At 38.5% G+C, this 20808-nt stretch overlaps 1 protein-coding gene across 1 annotated transcript; it reads left to right on the plus strand.

Annotated features, from left to right (window-relative positions):
• The first annotated feature begins 13060 nt into the window (after positions 1-13060).
• Positions 13061-19616, plus strand: f3a (coagulation factor IIIa). The gene is made up of 6 exons (XM_044340291.1): positions 13061-13278; positions 15359-15470; positions 16108-16301; positions 16832-17010; positions 17105-17273; positions 18912-19616. The coding sequence occupies exons 1-6, from the start codon at positions 13203-13205 to the stop codon at positions 19061-19063; spliced, it is 882 nt and encodes a 293-aa protein (XP_044196226.1). The 5' UTR covers positions 13061-13202; the 3' UTR covers positions 19064-19616.
• Positions 19617-20808: the final 1192 nt, after the last annotated feature.

Consider the following 20808-nt stretch of genomic DNA (forward strand, 5'->3'; position numbering starts at 1 on the left):
TTTTCTTAACTTCAATCAGTTTCACAAACCTTACCAAAGTTTACATTAGGTTTTAATCAGTCTCATATAATCTCACGGTAAATAGCTAGTAAGCTAAATTATGTTAGCTTACTAGATAATGTCAGCATTAGTTAAGTTCTTGCATTTTTTTATCTTTATTGAATTTTGAATTTGAATTGAATTTCACAATAAAGTTTACAAATGCCAACGTTAGCTAGGCTACATGTTACATGACATTATGTGTTTTTGCTAACTTTTTGTCTTACCATTTACTATCATCAATAATCATTTATCATCATTTGACATAATCTGCTCCATTTACCTCTGTCCTGCTTTCTTTCTTCCTCTTCTTTCTTTCTCTTCCTTTTTTCACATTTTTTAACAGTGGTCACAGAGACAGCAATGAGATGGGGCCCCTTGTGTGGGGTGGTGTTTCCTAGTACTGGTTGTCGCTGCACCTTTTGAGACAGTGTGAGTCAGCCTTCAGGGGATTCCTCATTCCTCTGTCAACCATACAGCCACAGTGCTTTGGTAAGACCAAATGTACCGGCCAAACACTCACCTCACAGAAGGGTGGAAGCCAATGACGTGGCAGAGATGTGGCCAATCAATCACTGGCCACCCCAGCCACCCCTTTAAAACCGTGCATGCAAACAAAAGCAAAATCTGCAGTATGCCAAAAATACCTGGATGTCATACTGATTCAGAAAACATCTCCAGTATGCATCCAAGCAGTCTACCATCGCTTCAAGCCCCATTACACAGAGGAGCCCAAACACACACATCAGCTTCTTTTCTATTGATTTAAGAGGTATCGATCATCAAACAGCCCTGCATTTGTTGCATGTATAGTATTGCTGCAAATTTGTCATCCCTGAGTCATGTTTTCTACCTTTGTCACCAGTCACATTATGTGAGGATTCATCTTTACTCAGTCAGTAGGGATTGGCTGCAGCGTTCTTGCCCGACTGCATTGGATCTTTGCTGAGCTGCAATTGAAAAGGGTAAGGCTCAGGACTGAGTGTTTTTGCATAAGGTTCCCAAATCATTCATCTGCCAGCAAGTAGGTTCCACTCAATACAGCAGGAGCAGCAACACGATGTTCACTGTGAATCTATCTCAAGAATTTGAGTTTTGCACATTGACTTTCAAGGCGTACTGAAATTAAACCAGTGGCTGAATGAAACATAGTAAAACTACATTTAAAAATCCAGATGTGTACATTTAAATGCATTTACTCAAATACGGTATTTTCACATTTCATTTACAATTATCTTTACATTTTCTGCTACTTGATACTTCAGCTCCACAACACTTCAGAGGGAAATATAGTACTTGTTTATAAGAGCTATAGTTACTTTGCTGAGTAAAATATATGATCAGTTTATAAATTATGATGTGTCGTTATGTATTAAACTACACAGCAATATATAAAATCATACCATGATTTTTACAATCAAAAAATCTGATAACAATATATCAGCTGATATTCATTTTAATATAAACACATGACACAACACATAAAAATAGATTTTACAGTGTAAAAAATACACTTATTAATTTTACAGTGTAAAAAATACACTATGTCATAGAGTCACAGTTTGTAAGTGATCTAAATGTGTGCAACATGATGAAAAAAGATCCAAGTTGTTATAAACTGGAATTTTTCTTTCAACATGTTTTTTCACTGCAGTTGTTGAGCATCTTTACATTAACTACTTTTACTATTTTTTATTTATTGTTTCTTCTTTTTTGTGTTTTGCTGATATTAGCATTTGCTGCTTCACTGGCTAAGGGATCCTCAGTGCTTCATTTCATGTTAACACTGTATAATCTAACTAGTGTGTTTCTAACATTTACCTCGATGTTGTTCTGTGCCATTGCTACTGCTGTATCCTTTTACTGTTTGCTACTAAAACAACCTTACTGTTCATCAGCTGAGGTCATCTCAGCTCAGACTGGCATGTTCTTTATCAGATAATCCCCCAGGTTTCATGGTACAGTATGTCCTAACCTGCTTCACCACCATCCCGTAATTCTTCAACAGGAATCCGTCATGCTAACAGACAAACCTATCTCTCTATGTGATTCCATTTCTGCTTTCATGCTCGGCTTTGGAAACGAGGTGCAGATAGTCATGTTCAAACAGGTGATTATATCCCACCTCTGCTCCCCCAACATCCAGCATGCCAACACACCAAACAAGCACCTTTGTCTACATTCCTGGGCAAGCTGAGGCATTGTGCACCATCCCAGTCTGTGAGAGTGGAAATTCACTGCTCCCACACCTTTGGCGCTGCAGTATTTGACATTGCACTGTGTGTTTACCTGGACTTCACAGAGCTAGGAATACATAAGGATGGTGTACACAAGGCCATTCATCTAATCTAAACTATTGTTTTCTTATGTATATTCCAAGCATGCCAGCCTTTGACCTTAGAACAGAACATACTGTACATGCAAAATGTAGTCACCCAGTAGAAATGACTCTTCCAGCAATGTGTACATAGCATTTTATGAGTACAATTGCTGGCTAATTGAATTGGCAGCAGTACGGGACAGGATGGTTTTCAAAGTGTGTTTTCAGTACAATGTGTTATTACAGGAAGGGCCGTCTGCACAAAACTGCTGTTACTGGATTAGTGCCACCCTAATGCTACAACCACTGTACAGCACATACTGAATAGCAGTGGTAGTACTGGCAGATGTAGTGGATTATAATGAATGATCACTTTTCATTTGAGACATCTTGAGACAATATCAGTTTGTCAAATAACAGTTTCTCTGGTCAGCAATGAACTTTAATGTCCAGCTACTTAAAGTTAGAGGAAGGTCACCGTCATGATTTAAAGAAACCAATGATGTGATTGAAGTTGCAAAGAGGTTTTCAAGCTCAGTGGGACTTATCTTGATAATCCTCCTGATGTTTTCATACTCTGTATACTGCCTCACCCTTACCACAGCCCTTTTACAAAGTTTCAGTTGGATCAGGACTAGACTTAATCCCCTGATGACTGGCTGGATTAATCTATTTGGGACACAATATATACTGTCCTTTTTGTCTCCAAGTTCCCATCAAGAGCAGTGCACAGTGTAGATTGCAGCTTTATTTTATACCAGTATTCCAATACTCCTGTACTGGAATACTAGCTGCCCGAGGTTTATTGTGTGTCAGTTAGTGTGTGCTAATTAAATTAAACATAACTTTGCTCAGAAAACAGTACCATGTGAACACAATATAAAGATGTAAAAAAGCAAAAAAACAAAAACAGATTTTGACATATGACACAAGACCCAGTTGATAATTTAATGGTGCAAATCCCCCAGGCAAACTGGCACAAAGTGAACCAGTTGTCCGCTTTTCCTGAAAGCCTTGCTGCTCACCTTTCACATGTGCTGCAGAGACTTCACTCATGGCATCAGCAAAGACACACTGGTGAACAGACATGCAGCACCTTTATAACATTATAGCCTTGCCCCCAAACTTCCCTGTGAGAAAACAAGGTTCTCCTGCAAGAATTTGTTTTTGTCTAAAACTGAGTCTGATGTGATGTCGGGCTGATACGGCACTTGCACATGATAGGGTTAAACCCTGTATTAACACTTCAATTAATGTGTAAATCATTTTATAAATGCTGGGTCGGTAATGAAGCCTGATGATGTACTTTTCTAAAATATAAAAAGGTCAGCGATTGACTTTTCCTAATGGTGATGTCAGTTAAGGTCAAAATTTAATGCTGAAAAAACCCTTAAGACCCTTAAGCCAACAGGAGGGTTAAATTCAGAGGTTTGATTAAAAAAATGTGCCTCTATCTCTGATTAGGAATGCTTTGATGTCAGTGTTATTCCGTGTGCTGCCTCAGGTCAGAGAGAACAATTTTCTCTCTGCCTTCCTGTGATTTCAGCCTCAGCTCAAACACCTAAACGCAAGGTGGGTGGAGGCTGAATTCACACAGAGGAAATGTCTGGCCTGTAAACACACAGCAGAAAGCCCAGCCAGATCAAAAAACCCAGTGACTTGAAAGCCCTCAGTCTGACCCTCGGCTCTCTTTTGTTTACTTTGTACATTTGTTGTGCTCTGTGAGAGTCATTTACGTCAACCGCAGAGGGTACCAGGCCTTTACTAGAAGCAGACTTATATTAGAGAGAGGCTTTTATTCCTAATTCCCTCTGTTTGATAAGTATATTTGCTCATATTTTAGTACGAAGCCTCTGATCTGCTTCCGTTTGCTCTGTTAAATTTTTGGCACTGCATTATGCTATTAATAAAATTTAAAGCCTTCATTTCCTGAGTCTTATTGTGAAACATTACACATACATTTCAATATAACTTGTGTGAAGTATGACCGGTCAAGTACCGGGAAATATGGCCAGTGTTAGTTAAAAATTAAACAAATCTGAGGTAATGTTACACTGGATATAAACATTAACAGCCAGTTAACAGCACAGTCAAATATCAAATATCAATCAGCTGTCTCTCTAGCTCCAAGCTAACTTTCTTCCTCTCACCTCTAGCTAGCCGTGTTCTCCTCTTGTCAGCTAACAGCAGCTCATGCTTGATGAGAAGTTGATTGGTGGAATTTCTTGTCTTTTTAATGTGTTAGAACATCATTAGATCATCAGTTGTGTTGTGCTGAGGTAATGTTGGTATACAGCAAATAGCCCTATTCCACTACTGTAGTAATCCATATTATGGCAAGAACCACTCAACTAAGTAAAGAGAAACAACAGACCGTCATTACTTGAGACATGAAGGTCAGTCAATCCGGAAAATTTCAGAAAAGTGGCGTCACAAAAGCCATCAAACTCTCAGTTTAGACTGGCTCTCATGAGGACTGCTCCAGGAAAGGAAGACCAAGAGTTCTCTCTGCTGCAGAGGAGAAGTTCATTAGAGTTACAAGCCTCAGAAATCCCTGAGGAACTCCTTCAAGACTGTTGGAAAAGCATTCCAGGTGATGACATTATGAAGCCCGTTGAGAGAATGCCAATGTTGTGCAAAGATGTCATCAAAGCAAAAGGTGGCTACTTTGAGGAATCTAAAATATGAAACATATTTTGTTTTTTGTTTTTTTTTGTTTTTCAGTTTGTTTACTACATAATTCCATGTGTTAATTATAGTTTTTATGTCTTCAGTATTGTTCTACAATGTAGAAAATAGTAAAAATCTAAGAAAACCCCTTGAGTGAGAAGTGTGTCCAAACTTTTGACTGGTACTGTAGTCCTAATCCTAGACAGGGACATTGCTCCTGGAAAGAGATAGCAGTTGAAATTTTAATTAAATTTTGTTTCTCCATGCTGTGAACAACACAAACTTAATTTCATTTACATCAATTGTATCGGGGTGGAGGCAGGAATCCTAGAGACTGATATGAAAACCTGGATAAATGGACAGATACCACTACAAAGGGGACATAATATGGTTTGTAATTTGGATGAACTGACCTTTTCCCTGTGTTATCCAATAATTTGAAGATACTGTAATACTAACATAAAAATAAAACATGATTTATTCCTTTGTCATGACCTTATATAAATGATGTTTTACTAAAATAGAAAATGTCTTGGAAACAATACATGAATCCTCAAAACTGGATAAATTAATTCAAGCGTGGGAGATGTCTGACTGTACATGAGGCCTCCCACACAGTTCCTATCTCTGGTGACCTCTCTGCTGCTAAACTACAGCCGGTGGCTGCTTTTCATTTAGCCATTATCTCTGTGCAGGGAATGTAACACCTCAGCACTTCCAGCCTCACTGGAACATGGCTGGCTTTTGTTTAGCATAGTCTGTAGCCACTCCCTGTGGCTTAGAAGCTGTAGAGCTGCTCACTGTTGCACCACCAGACCTCCCTGTGATGTGTGGAAGTAAATTATTAAGCTGAATTATTTACCATGATTGCCCTTCTCTATTCAAACAGATGAATAAATCTTAAGTATAAGCATTGGTTCAGACTGACTGCTGGCTTTCAGCTGCCATCTTCTCTCCTTTTACCCATAAAACCTTATGTTTTGGAGTTGTTTTGTGTAGTTGGATCAAATTATATTAACATTAAATACAGTCACCATTCCCTCCCTATCACTCCTGAAACACTGTCCATTCTTGCTCTCTCCTACAGTATATCACAGAGAAAGAGCATTCAGATCACGCAGAACAGTTTGTCCTCAAAGGTACGTTAGATCTCCATATTTCATACATCAAGAAATTCTTAAATTACCTATTCAAAGAGGTGTTTTGATCCATTTTCAGTATAGTAGCCTTTTCAATTACCTCTGTTAAAAAATATACATACAAACATATACATATACAGTACTGTGCAAAAGTTTTAGGCACTAAAAGTACAGTGAGGATGTTTTCAAATATAATGCCATGAATAGTTTTTATTCATCAATTAACTTCATACAAAGTTGAGTAAAGAGAAGAAACTTAGATGAAATCAATATCTGCTGTGAGCAGCTTTGCCTTTAAAACAGCAGCAGTTCTCCTTGGTACACCTGCACGCAGTTTCTCATGTATTTGGAAAGTTGTTCCAAGTTGCCACACTTTTTCTGTGGAATTAGACGTCTCAGCTGCTTCTGTCTCTTCATGCAATGCCAGACTGACTGCGTAATATTGAAATCAGGGCTCTGGGCCAAACCATCTGTTGCAGCACTCCTCGTTCCTCTTTTTGCTTTATGACTCTGGCTGATGTTTGGGCTTGTTGTCATGCTGCAGAATAAATTTGAGACCAATCAGATGCCTCCCTAATGGTATCGCATTATGGATAAGAATCTAAACATATAAAGTGCCCAAAACTTTTGCATAGTACTGTATATATGACATGACAGATGTCCCCACCAGTCAATGTGTTGACATTCTTTCATCTGCTGTAACAGAGAATGGTGAACTCAGTGAGCGCAAGGTTTGCAGTGTAGATGTCTCTGCTAGATGTGTGTTACTAAAGATCAGGAGATCACTGAATTTTTCCTCATCTTGCTTCATGTTGTCTTCACTGTCAATAATCAGAAACTTGTAGGAGAGAACACAAGCAGCCCGTGCTGACCAGTCGCAGTTCTTGTGGTCCATGTGTTGCCATCTGTAGCCACTGTAACCCCGATGGGTAGTTACATTTCTGAGAAGGTGCATGTCAGCTGTGGCATAGCTTGCTGTACAGGGACTATGTGCCTGGGCTCCATAGCTACACTTTAACCCCTTAATGCAGAACTACAATCCAGCTTTCAAGAAAAACTGTAGTTATGCCCAATAAAGGACAGTTTAGATATGGTTAATGTTAGGCTATTAAAACACTTTGATTGTCTCCGTGATTCATTAAAGCTGTAGAGAAAATATAGCCTCTGAAGATGACTATAATAAGTAATTGTACTGTATGAATGCCTATTTGTGTCCAAGCATCTCCCATCACAGGAATGTAAACCCAGCGTTCAGTTCTTATCAGTCATCTGAGCTTTATTATAAGCCACCTGGCTGTAGACACTCTCTGTGGCTGTTGACTGATTAGGCCTTGGATTAGACATTATTATTATTATTATTATTATTATTATTATTATTATTAGTCACTATATAGGCTAATAAGTCTACATTGTGTGTTTCTGAGATTTAGTGGAAATCTGAATTTGGAGGGAAAAGCCATTTTAAAGACACACTTCCCCTTGTTGGAAGTCACCAAAGGAAGAAGTGTTTATGTAATGAATTCCACATAATTTCCCACATTCCTCTGTTTCACAATACACACCAAACCGTAATGACATTCTGTTTTATGAGATTTCTGATTTATACAGCTACCTGAATCAAACTCATTCAACTTGTTGCTTAACTCTCAAAGTGCAGTGATGTACAGATTCAGCTACATTCATTGCTCAGATGTTTACACACTCTGGTAGGGGGTAGACTAAGGCTATCAGTAAATATGCTACAACAAACCAGCAAGCAAAACAGGAAGTTTTGGAGCACACCCAGCTTTGGAGGCCTTTGTCTTTAAGACATTTCCCCCCCAAGAATCAAGGAAACAATTTCCTTTTCCGTCAACCTTTAAATAAACATTAGAAGTGAAGATGGTACACTGTTAGAAAAGGCTGAGTCCCACTTTGAGCTCTGAAGAAAACACCAATTCTTGACTGTGAGACCTGACGTAATGTGTTATACGCCTTGAGTTTTTGTCAGTGAGTAATGACATATTGTTTTATGATTCAGGGAAGATGTGGATCTTTTAACCCTGATCATTGTTACCTTCTCACTAAGTGCTGAAGAAAAAAGATGAGAGAAAAGTCTGGGATCTCTGCTGACCATTCAATAGACCGCATTCCTTTTACTGTGATATGTCAAATTTATCTCGTCTTCTCATTACTTTACAATTGGGTAATTTTATCAACACATCCAGGAGTCATTAACGCAGAGGCATAAATACCTCAACAAAATTCCTCCTAAAAACCAAGATGACCTCTGAATACAGAAAGGAGAAAAATAAACAACATAAAAGCGACTCCGATCCAAATATAAATCATGTTCTTGCACGCTGTAATCCCTGCCAAGTACACAAGTTCTTCTCTTTTTTCAGTGACCACCAGACTTAATGGAAACAGATGCACATGGAATACTTTTACCGAAAATCAAAGACTTTGATACATTTCTTCAGAAAATGGGTAAATGCCGAATCCCATGAATCATTTTAATCCCAGGAACAAAAGCTAGAGTCTGCTGATAATCTGGTCTGCATTAAACACCATCTTCCGGAGAGAGATGCATTTCAAATATGTCTGATGGCTAAAAGAGATTCTCCAGACTCTTTGCCAGTTATAACCTGAGTTTGAAGATTGGATATCTGGGTTCCAATCTGAGTCTATTGGCTTATGAGAAGCTACATGTGAGCAAAAAGGAATAAATATGTAAGATGATAATTTGCGAATCAGACTTCAAGAAGATAATGAAGAATGAGCCCATGAGTTGCAGTGAGATCTGAATTACTGTAAGGACTAAAACCTGAGAGTAATTAGAATAGTGGTCCATGAACCCATTCATAAGAAATCTTGCTGTTCAGAAAAAGAAGATAAAGCTCAGATTGATTTTGATGCAACTATGACTAATGCAGAAGCGTTGTGCTGTCTGAACTAGTGCCCACATCATGCCTTTCATTGGCTGCTGATGCCTTGATTACAACAGTTAACAGTTAAGTGTTAGCAGCCAAGGCTCTCTGTACAGCTGCTCCCCTCCTTCCCTCTGGGAATGAGACTGAGAAAGTATTTAAGGCAGAAATCCGGCAGGCAGAGCTGATTATCCCTGACTAGAGCATGGTCTCATAAAATAGACAGAGAGGCCCAGTGATGTCATGCCATTGTATATTCCTATAATGCAATAGAGCACAGAGCCACGTGAAAGCAGCTCAGTGTGGTAGATCACTTTGTTGGAAGGCTATTGCTGGGAAACAACTCAAGATGATGTGAAGTATTAATGTTAGGGTGTTTGTAGATGTTTTGTGTTTAGTATATAAAGCTAATGGAGAGTAACTTGATCTCTGAGAACATGGTGGTTTAATATCCATCCATCAACATAGAGCACTGCACTCTGACTAGTTGCTGCATTATCCTGTCAGTAGAATTTATCATGGAAAAATGGACTCCATAAAAGGTCTGAAAACAAGGAATGTGATTTGAGTTTTTTCTCTGATCTTGAATTTAGTCTTAATTGTCACTGTTTTAAAATCAGTTTTACCACTCAGGTGAATTTACTGTCATCCCATTTCTTAATGTGAAAGAGTCATATTCCAAAGCGTTGTGTTTTATTTGATATAGTTTTTCATCTAAGTCGTTGACTGTTGTCTGGACTGTACTCAGTACTCTGAACTCTGTACTGTGTGTGTGTGTGTGTGTGTGTGTGTGTGTGTACTGGGCTTGTATTCATATGGAAAGAATTGGGGAAATCTTGCATTTTGCATTCAGCCTTTCCCGTCAGAGGATTGCTTGGTATTCAAAGCCACGGTGGACTGTTCTACTGCCGGGCCCCTCACTGCCAGGGACGGTGGGGGATGAATAATGAGGGCAGGGGGACAAGGTCTGGCACAATGCCAAACAGATATTCTCAACCAGCTCCAAACTAAGCAAAACAAAAGCCACATTAAAGGACCATACTTCATTGAACACCCAATCTTTTTCAATTAGTTTAGTTTTAATTTACGGTTTCTTTTTTTATTGTTATCATACTTATTAAGTGATATTTCTTTTTTAAACTGTTTTGCTGATGGAAGAGTCTGTTTTGATGTGTCTGTTTTTTCAATTCCTGTAAGCCAGATTTCCCATGAGGGAAAATAAGAATGGAGCTGAACTGAGCCTCCTACTTTCCAGACAGCCACTGGTTTCAGTTCATCAGAAAATCATCTTGCAGAGACTTTTATTGTTGTTACATTGTTGTACAGGTTATGATATATAGCATGGTAATGCAGTTGTGAGTGCAGACTGAGGTCAGTAACTTTGAAAAAGGTTTCAGATTTCAGATAAAGCTTTCTAAAACACTTCACAACAACTGAGTCTATAAAAAGACCTCCAGTTCACCCACTCAAGCTGTCTGATGAGTGCACGTCCTGACTCATGCACTGCGTTGCAGTTTCTGTCAGATCCATAATGATGCTGTCACAGTTGAAAAATCCAAGCAGGCTTCTGTGGGGTAGACAGTATTTCTCTCCACTGTTACGTAATGCAGTAGTAAGTGTGGCTGTTTGGTCAGCATACCACTAAAAAGCATGTCATCCATTCTATGACTACACTGATTACTATACAGGTCTGACTGAAGAATGAGAGAAACAAGTCATGAGCCATAGAAAGTTATCTGAGGGCACTTTTCACATAGAGTATGTCTAGACTGTACTCTTTCATTTATAGAGACCAATTTACAAGACCAATAGGACAGAAGATAAATATAATTATGGTAAAAAAAAAAAACAACAAAAAAAAAACAACACTGCTTGAAGTTATCTTTCATATGTTCTCATTCTCTGGTCATTTCTGTCTCTGGGTGTCTGATCATAACGGTATGTTTCCACTGTTCTTTTTAAGTCCTTTACCATCTTAAAGATTTGCTCTAAACTGCACTGCACTATATGTGAGGAAATTTCTCACTAACTGAAAGAGATGTTACACCATTCCAAGCTGTTCATGTAGAAATAAAGTGGTCAGGTGTTGGTACACTGCAGCTGGGAAATGTTTTAGTGAGGCCCAGAAGCATGTGCCACAAAGCAGATTTAACTCTAGGTGTATTGGGGTACATCGCTATGGTAACTTATGATGATTTTACAATCTGATTCCATCATTGCAGCTCAGAATAACATGAGACAACTGTGTGATTATAACTAGAAATAAAAACCAAAGATTGTCTTTTATTAGAAAAATAATCTGCACTGTTAATTGGCTCCTGTGATTATAAAGCAACATTTGGGTCAGTTAGACCTCATCACTCGTTAACTACTTTTCCACTCTTCAGTAGCAGAAACAGTCTGACGTTACTATTTTATGTGACATATTCAGATGGTTTCTTCATCATCCAACTAAATAACAAAAAACACTTGCTCTATACCTAAGTCATATATAATAATACCTACATGTATTTTAAGCCTTATTAGTCTACTGTTAATATGTGGAAATTATTTCTAGTGTTTCTTGATCTTCTTTTTCTGTTGTATGATTACAGGCTCATTTAGATTTCATTTCGTTAAATATGACTTTTTGTTGTCCCTAAAACAGAAGTTTTCCGCAGGTACTTGGTATCACCGTTTCCTCTCATATCATATGAAGTTCATTCATGGTTCTGATGATGTCGCTCATAATTAACAACCCTTGCCTCTCTAACATGAACGTGTTCATAGCTGGATTGAAAAACCCAGAGGTGACTGAACTAGTTGATAGCAGCTTCATAGTACTGGTTATCTGGCTCAGTGAAGCCAGATAATGAACAGATATCCTGGGTATGTTGAACTTGCTTCATAGTACAGGGCCCAGTGAGCTATTGTTCAAGGGAACCTTTATCTCAGGCCTAGTGTGTACAGGTAAGTCTTTTGTTAGAAGTATACATTGTAATATCAGTCACTTTGTTGCAGAAAAAAGACTTCAGACATGAGTGTCACTCAGTGTATCAATGGCATTACAGAAAAACATGACCTAATGAGAGCTACTCCCACCTTTGCTAAGTTCTATAGAGCAACAGAGGGGTTTATATTGAGCAGCAGTTACAGCAGCAACAGTCCTATTCATGTTTCCCATATACAGTGTAAGGTGATTGGCCACTGGGACATTGTGGAGCACAAGGATAGACATGGATAGACTCCCAGGTGAGTCATTACTACAAACAGTGAGACACTGATTGGAAAACTTTAGGAGAGAAGTCATATATTAACTCCAAGGAGTAGTACACTTCAAATCCTGCTGATGCAGCAGGGTGAATGAGAGGATGAATCATAAAATCAGGTGGCAAATTCATCTGTATTCATTTACTACTGGATTTTAGATCAGTTTTGTTCAATGGAGTTCTCTTGTTCATGATTAATTAATAGAGTATTCTGGATATGTAGAGCTGATTTCATGGCTCATGGGGATTGTAGTGTTTTGAGTCATTCGACATAAGAAACGGGGGGAAGAACATGATGTGTAAGAACGGAAAGTGAACAAGTGAACATTTTCCGACTCATAATGTTCCATTCTTCAACTTTTTGATTGCAGAATCAAAAAGTTGACTGAATTAACAGATTACAGTTGAATTAATCAATACATTAAGCAAGTAATACTGATCAAAAGAAATGTATTATTATCCTTGTTATTAAGTACATTTAGAAAGCGTATTTTCTCTCTCCAGACATGAGGCGTAATTCACTACTGAGTTTACAGCAGAATGTTAGATGGTTGCAGTTAAAAGTCACATGGTTGAGTTTTGAGAGTGGCGGTAATGCAGCAGAATACCTTACAGCTCTAACCGCCCATGAGCTCAGCTACACAGGCACGTACAATAGCTGTCACAAGCTGGTGACGCCGCAGCCGGACGCTCCTTATATGGTGAAGCCCCGCGCAGTTAAATTGCTATACCCAGACGTTAGAGGCATCAGACCCAGACGGAGGGAAAGGTTCACAGAAGACACACGATCAACCACCACGTTACTTCTACGAAGGACTGAAGAGAGAGACAGCAGAATCCTCTTCACTGGACTACATTACCTTTAATTTAAGCTGACATGGAAACAATAAGACTACCCGCAGCCTCTCTGGCTCTCTTTATTCTCCTCTTTCTCTTCACAAACTCAGCTTCAGGTGAGTCCCACCAGCCATATTCATACCACCTTAGCAGGGACTGTAACAGTATTTGAAAGCTATTTTCATTAAACGTATATGTTGATTAGTCTACAATATAAGATATTAGAAATGCAGCGCGCCTGAAATATGAAAACAAAAAAGTAGAATTGAGTAGGCCTATGAAAAAGAAGAAAACATAGTGAAATGTAGATAGTGGTTTATATATTATTTAGAAAAAGAAAAAAAAAAACGCTTGAATTTATAGAAAATGTAAAGATTATTTTTATATATTTATTTGCATGGCAAAAGAAAGCAGCAGAAACACAGCAACAAGAGAGAAGAAGCAAATTGTGCAGGTGAGATTTAGAAAAGGAATCTCACCTCATTACGCATTACAAGCAAAAACAAAAGTAGCCATAAGATCAAAAAGCAACATAAAGTATGCAGCATCAACCAAGTAAAGACATCAAATAAATACATAAAATAAATAAAATAATTTAATGATAATGTGTGTTTTGGCGTATATGTGAGCGTGCAGGCGCACTGAAGTCAACTCCTTACGAGAGAGAGAGAGAGAAAAGACAATTATAGTCAGATATGACAAGTTTGAATAATTAAGTTTGGTTCATCAGACAGGTCTTAAGCTTTTATTTGAAATTCTAGAGAGAAGTAGACTGAAATGCAATTTGAATATAAATTTTCCACAGCTTTTTCATTTTCAAATGATGCCAATAGATTTGGACGTTTTATTGTAAACAAAACGAATATGACTTCCAGTTTAGAGTTTCATCAATCAGGACTCCAAGGTCACTTGTAGTTGCATTAAATACAACTAGTGCATCTACAGAGGTCCTTCATCAGGTCACACTCTGCCTTCACTTTTTTTCCTCCCATTTATATTCATATTTTACACACATATATAATTATTTTGCGTTGCCTTTGCTGAAAGTCTACTTTGGGGTACTTACAACAATTGTTTTCATGTTAAGCGTTTTTTTCCTTCACCACAATTTTGTTTCATTTATTTTAAATGGTTAATCAACAGGTCACTTCACACTCTGCAAACTGGATTTTTGAGCACAAATGAACATGCTTATAAATATCTAGATATCTTTAAGAAGAGGCTGCCCATACTGTACAAAATATATAATTTATTTAAAATGCAATACATTATTAGTATGTAAATTGCTTACTGTGTGCTTTGTGTGTAACCTCACCATTTTAAATGAAGATTACTTGCAACACTTTAGTGTTCAGGCTGCTGCTACACCTAAACTAACATGCACATTACTGATTCTTACAGCTAGGAAAGTTTCTTTCTGCTCTTTGTGGAACCACCCAGGCCCCTCAATCTGTCATCCATTCGTCTTCATTTTCAATCATCCTACTTTTTAATGCAAAGTTACTAAATTGTCACAAGTGAGGACCTCCCAAAGTGATTACATAACTGGCATCAGTGTGTGTGTTTGTTTGCCCACTCTGTCCAGAGGAAGCACTGGCAACATCTTATCTTTATCATTATTGCAGAGAAAGTATTTTGTTATCAAAGCAGTTTTTTTTGTCTTCTACATTCTTCTGTAGTTGGAAAAATAAACCACAAGTGTCTGTGGCAGAGAGCAGACAGTCAGTACATGAAGTTGATGACCGGAGATCTTTTATAACACTGATAAGAGCAAGGGGTAGCACTTTGATGAGATCACTTCATGAACCTGATGAAATGTTGCGTGTGAACGCTTGATCTTATGTTCATCTTGTAGATACCATGATGTTCTGCAGCGGTGCGTCCAAATATTTATCAAGGTTTATGTAATAACACAGTAATAAGTTAGTGTGATCCAAAATAAGATTAATATAAAATAAATTATTACAGTTTTAATACATAAAAAGTGCAGCATTTACCGTTTAAAAAGAATCTTTGGGGCAATCTCCTCTTGTGTTTGAGTTAGGCACCGTGTGTGACTGTGTCTCCTCTACAGCTTTTGGAATGCCACATAGACTACATGTATAAGGAAATGTATCTACAGATATAAGATACCTATATAGGGGTTTTACAACGTTTTCAAATAGTATTTTACACAGCTTTATTTTCATTTTTCAGGTTCCTATCCCAGAGCACAGAATGTCACTTGGAAATCCACTAACTTTAAAACCATACTGACCTGGGGTCCAGAACCATCAGCGGATTACTCCTACACTGTGCAGTTCTCTGCGTAAGTAGTTGCATCCAAACCCTAACCAGAAATTACATTTAATTGCAGTCTTCATTCTTTGCAAAAGTACATTCAGGTTGTTAGTGTGTAGACTGAAGTACATTCCTCTCTAACATCCTGGCTGAGTAGTCTTGAAGGAAAGTTAAATGGCAGCAGTGCATGATAAGAAGCCATTATTGATCCACTAAAAGCTTTTACAGGGAATCTTGATTTTATGCCAGTCATCTTTAAACAACAAAGATTATGAAAAGGAACATGGACTTTCATGAAAGACGAATGGATATCAAATAAAAAACAAACAAAACAAAAACTGTGGGTGTATTATGAAATATTAGTGACAGATTACAAGTGTAACTGAGGCAAAGGCAACTTTTTCTTGCAATTTCATTCATTCATTTCATTAAATTATCGAATTGTCAAACATTTTTTGTGCATTGTGATTATGATATAGGGTTGTGACTGTAATTACTGCATTCTTGCAGTGTACTTGCAGGAATGCAGTAATTACTGGAATCCTGGAATCTTTTATCTTGTGCCTGACGTTGCTGTTATTTGAATGCTCTTCTAATATGTTAGATTTATATCAGCCAGTCATGTCTGTGTATAATAAGGAGATTGTCTTGTCAAACTGTTGCAGGGTTGGTCAGAACAAAAAGAACGACCCTAACTGCTTCCGGAGATCGGCAACAGTGTGTGATCTGTCCAGCTCTCTGAAAGATCCGAAGGCCTGCTACACAGCTGACGTCCAGTCTCAACCACCGCGGGGGGAGACCTCTGATGTCATTGAGCCCCCCTACACCATCTCACCACGATTCTGCCCCTACAAAGACAGTATGTTCTTTTTATCAACATAATGTGTTGGAAAAAATGTCATTTTGAAGCACACAGTCAAGTGAGAATAATATACAGACTGTTTAGAAGCATGTCCAGGCAGCTGACACACGAACACACCATACAGCCAAACAGCTTACACACATAGTGACTTTATGGTTTTCTCCTCAACAAACATGTTTTAAAGGATAATTCCAGTTTATGACAATGTGTGTTTTATTTTCATAGCTTTTGTCATCATTCTCCTCAGTAATAATAAGTCAAAACAAGAGGAGTCAGATGATTTAAGAGGAGATGAGCAGTAGAATTATTACCATCCTTCAACTTTAACCTACTGTACTCAAGGTGGATTAATAGGTCTGAGTTAAGGGGTTAGAACTGTGATTGGTCAGTTCAATGCATTAAAGTTAAAGGTTATCATGTTGTCATGATCAGACTGGTCATTATACACACCGTTAGATGCAGAGATAGACCTGTGAACTCTCTGTCTGCCTGTAAAACACATCTGATCCTCTGTCCCTCCACCACAGCTGATATAGGCAGACTTGACTTCAAGCTGGAGGTGAGCGCAAACAAAAAGACCACGCTGTATGTGACTGACCCACTCACTGCCGTGTTTAAAGATGGTCGCCAGCTGAACATCAGGGATATCTTCGCAGATGACCTGGAATATAAAGTCACCTATCGTAGAAATAAGAGCACTGGCAAGGTGAGCTGCAGCACACACCACAACATCAGCCTCAAACACACCAATGACAAAGAAGACATGCAGTAAGCCTGATGTTATCCCTCTGTATTGTCAGAAAGAGTACGTCTCCAAGACCAATGTGATAGAGCTGCCTGATCTGGACCGAGGTGAGAGCTACTGTTTCAACGTCCAGGCCTTCATCTCCAGCCGCAGCCCCGATAAACAGCTGGGAGAGCTGAGCCAGACCAAGTGCTCCGAAGACAAAGACCTGTCCATCTTTGAAGGTGAGGAGGAAAGGATTTTAAAGAGGATTTTAAAAGAGACAGACAAGAGGTGGCAAGCAGAAAATGTGTACAGGTGTTCCTCTGAGTGAACGTCCAGATCTCACTCTAGTTATTTCCTGCAGAAGCAGAACATAGATGCATGTTAACGGTCAGCGTGTTCATGGTCAATGTTCAGTTTCTTCAAGTGCAACTTTTGACTGAAGACCTCTTACAACAAAGACTCTTACATAAGCAAAGTAATGAGTTGATGATGGAGAGCGCTGACAGATTGTCCCCTCGCTATCACAGCTAACACTCATGCTGATTTAGCAGCCATCTGACAAAGAGACTCACATGGCTCTGTCCTCTGTTATAAACTACAGTGTAAAGTAAACATAGAGAGATAATCAGTATATCAACAAAAGCACTGCTTAAACAAAACAAGTTATGCTTAAGTTATTGCACAGAGATCCTCTACCACTGAAGGAGCTGTCTGTGTGAAAAAAAATAATGTTATCCAATCCCAGCTAAGGATTTATATCACAGTGTTTCCAGGTACAAGTGCTGTACAACAGAGACACACAGCAGCCTTCAGCCCCTTTGGTATCCTTTGAGTTACTTGTTTGGCTTCTAGACATGAAGCCTGATCTGATGCTAACTATCCAGCCTTGAACTGCAACTAGTTCTCATTTTCTCAATTTTAGGATAACAGGTTTAGGATATAAGACAAGGCTCTGCTGGACATAAATGGATCGTTGGTGCCAATCCTCTCATCACATATCAGTTGCAGTAGTCAATATGTATGAAAGTACACATTGCAGGTGTCAGACTGACATGGAATGTACAAACCAGGCTGATTGGAATTTAGGTTTCAAACTTTGATTCAGACAGAAGCATCAATGAGGAATTCTTCTTCTTTGCCCTCTGCACCCATACAGATGATAATGCAACTAAAAATGTCTTTTCCCACAAACCTCAATCTTTAGTTGTTGGTGGTTGTTTAGTTGGAGGTCAACACATCTCTCAGAAGATGATGGGATGTTGGGAGGAAGGATTACTCATGTCTCTTTGTTTGAACTGTAACAAAATGCAGTTCAGCTATACTCCCTATGGGCTGTGTCTTTACATGTGACCAACTCCTACATGTATTTACTGTAAATGCTAGAGAAGCTTCTCCGTGCGTAATGTTTGTGTTATTAGCTATGATGAAGCCCTTTGGGGGAATAGGGAGTATTGCAGCTCTGTCCCTATACTCACACAAGCCTCGCTAAAATCACGCAAACTTCTTTTTTCATGTTTTGCTCGTCTGTTTCATTTATTTTCATTCTACGCTGACAGAAAAACAACAACAACAACAACAAAAAAACATGTTAATTCGATTAATACCAGCAAGACAGATTAAGACTGAGTGAATCTTTCTAAAATCTTCCACACCAAAAGTGCTGCTTCAGTGCACTGGGCACAGCCCACCCAGTTAATGAAGTATAACCCCTAGTGGTGTGTATTTTTTATTTTATTTTAGACTCTACTTTGTGTCTGTTTTTTTTTTTTAATCTTTATTCATACCACATCCAATTACTGCAAAAATTATCTTTTTTTTCACATCAATCACTAACGTCTCATTTTTAAAGTAATGGTGTCTTGTTTTGTCTTCCACAGAGTACTCAGTGGGTGTGATCGCTGGTGCCATCTTAGTCATCTTGCTGCTGATCGCTATCATCATCACTGTCACAGTGATCTGCTGCAACCGCAGGAAGAACGCTGAAGGACGAAGAAGTGGAAAAGAAGGAGTTCCACTCCAGAATGTATAGAATGTGTATTCCATCACATCACTGTGGGAACATGCGGTACAGCTGGCCTGGATGGATCAGGATCTAGTATAACATTCCACTGTCAAACACCGGAATCAATCCTTCCTTAGTTTCTGTGAAACTGCCTCTGATCCTGTCAGGCATATTTTATTCTTTCTATATCATTTCATGCTGCAGATGAAGAGACTTTTGGAAAACACTGTTTGAACACTGCTGTACACGAATCATATTGCTGAAGCTGTAATATTTTATTCATTGTCTTTTGGTGAGCGGTACTTCTGATGACTTTAGATAAACACTACCAACTGTTCCTATTTATTTCACTTTACTGTGAACTTTCTAACTTTAAATGCTTTTTGGGGAGAAATCTACACTTCATGGGATCAAGACCTAGTATATTTTATTTTTGTATCAAATGCTTAATTTATTGTGTTCAGTGGGAATTAACATATTTGTAAATATTGATATTTTTAGCTGTTTTATACTTCTGATTGTTGCAGATCATTTTATGTCATTTAATGTTGAAAAAGTAATAAACATTTTACAGAACAAGAATCAACCACTGTCATTTGGTTCAATTTTGAAAAAAACAGTGTAGTCGTGGCATTCAGATGAAGAGACGTCCGTAAATCAGGTAGATTCAAGCCTCAGACACAAACACAGCTGGGATGGACCAGAAAATGTGATGCATCATCACACGTACTAACCAGTGCTCATATACCAGTGTGACACGATCGTCTGATACAAACACTTTCATAATGCTGTATGAACCGAATGTTTGTGAGCTGTAGAAGTCAGGCTACAAGTGAAGTCTGCCTCCAAAATGTCCTCTCAGTTCAGTGTCGATGTTTTGGAACTTAACTGACCTCTGTTGACCTTCAAAACACTGGATGTGTTGTGAGAGACAGACAGGCATTTAGGGAGTTTGCAGGCACTATTAGTAATTCTGAGTCTGATCAGGTGCTGGCACTTACATAAACAGTATTGATTAATCTTCAGTGGGATTTATTGAAAGGAAACAAGGAAAGAAATTATGTGCCACATTTTGTGATATAAATACATTCATGATACAGTGATGGGACTAAAACATTAAACCCAGTTTAACACTCTGGTAACATTAAAATTCCTAAATTTGATGTGTAGTCTGTCTGGACAAACTCATTTTGAACTAAGGAATAATAAAGACAGGTTAAAGAACGATGTCAAACCGGTATTAAAGGCAGCATGCAGGCAGGCGGACAGGCTTTTACTGTGCAAGTACTGTGCAAAAGTTGTAAGCACTAAAAGTAAAGTGAGGATGCTTTAAAAAAAAAAAAAAGGGAATGCCGTGAATAGTTTTTAATCAAATAAATCAATATCTGCTGTGAGCAGCGTTGCCTTTAAAGCAGCAGCAGTTCTCCTCGGTACACCTGCACACAGTTTTTCAGGTGATTGGCAGGTCGGTTGTTCCTGCATCTTGAAGAAGTTGCCACACTTCTTCTGTGGATTTAGGCGTCTCAGCTTCTTCTGTCTCTTCATGGAATCCCAGACTGACTCCATGATGTTGAGATCAGGGCTCTGTGGGGTCCAAACCATCTTGCAGGACTCCTTGTTCTTCTTGTTGCTTAAGATAGTTCTTTATGACTCTGGCTGATGTTTGGACTCGTTGTCATGCTGCAGAATACGTTAAAGACACCCAGATGCCTCCCTGTTGGTATTGCATTATGGCTAAAAATCTAAACATGTAAGGTGCCTAATACTTTTGC

The sequence above is a fragment of the Thunnus albacares genome, chromosome 21 (genome assembly GCF_914725855.1).
Source record: "Thunnus albacares chromosome 21, fThuAlb1.1, whole genome shotgun sequence".
Taxonomy (NCBI): domain Eukaryota; kingdom Metazoa; phylum Chordata; class Actinopteri; order Scombriformes; family Scombridae; genus Thunnus; species Thunnus albacares.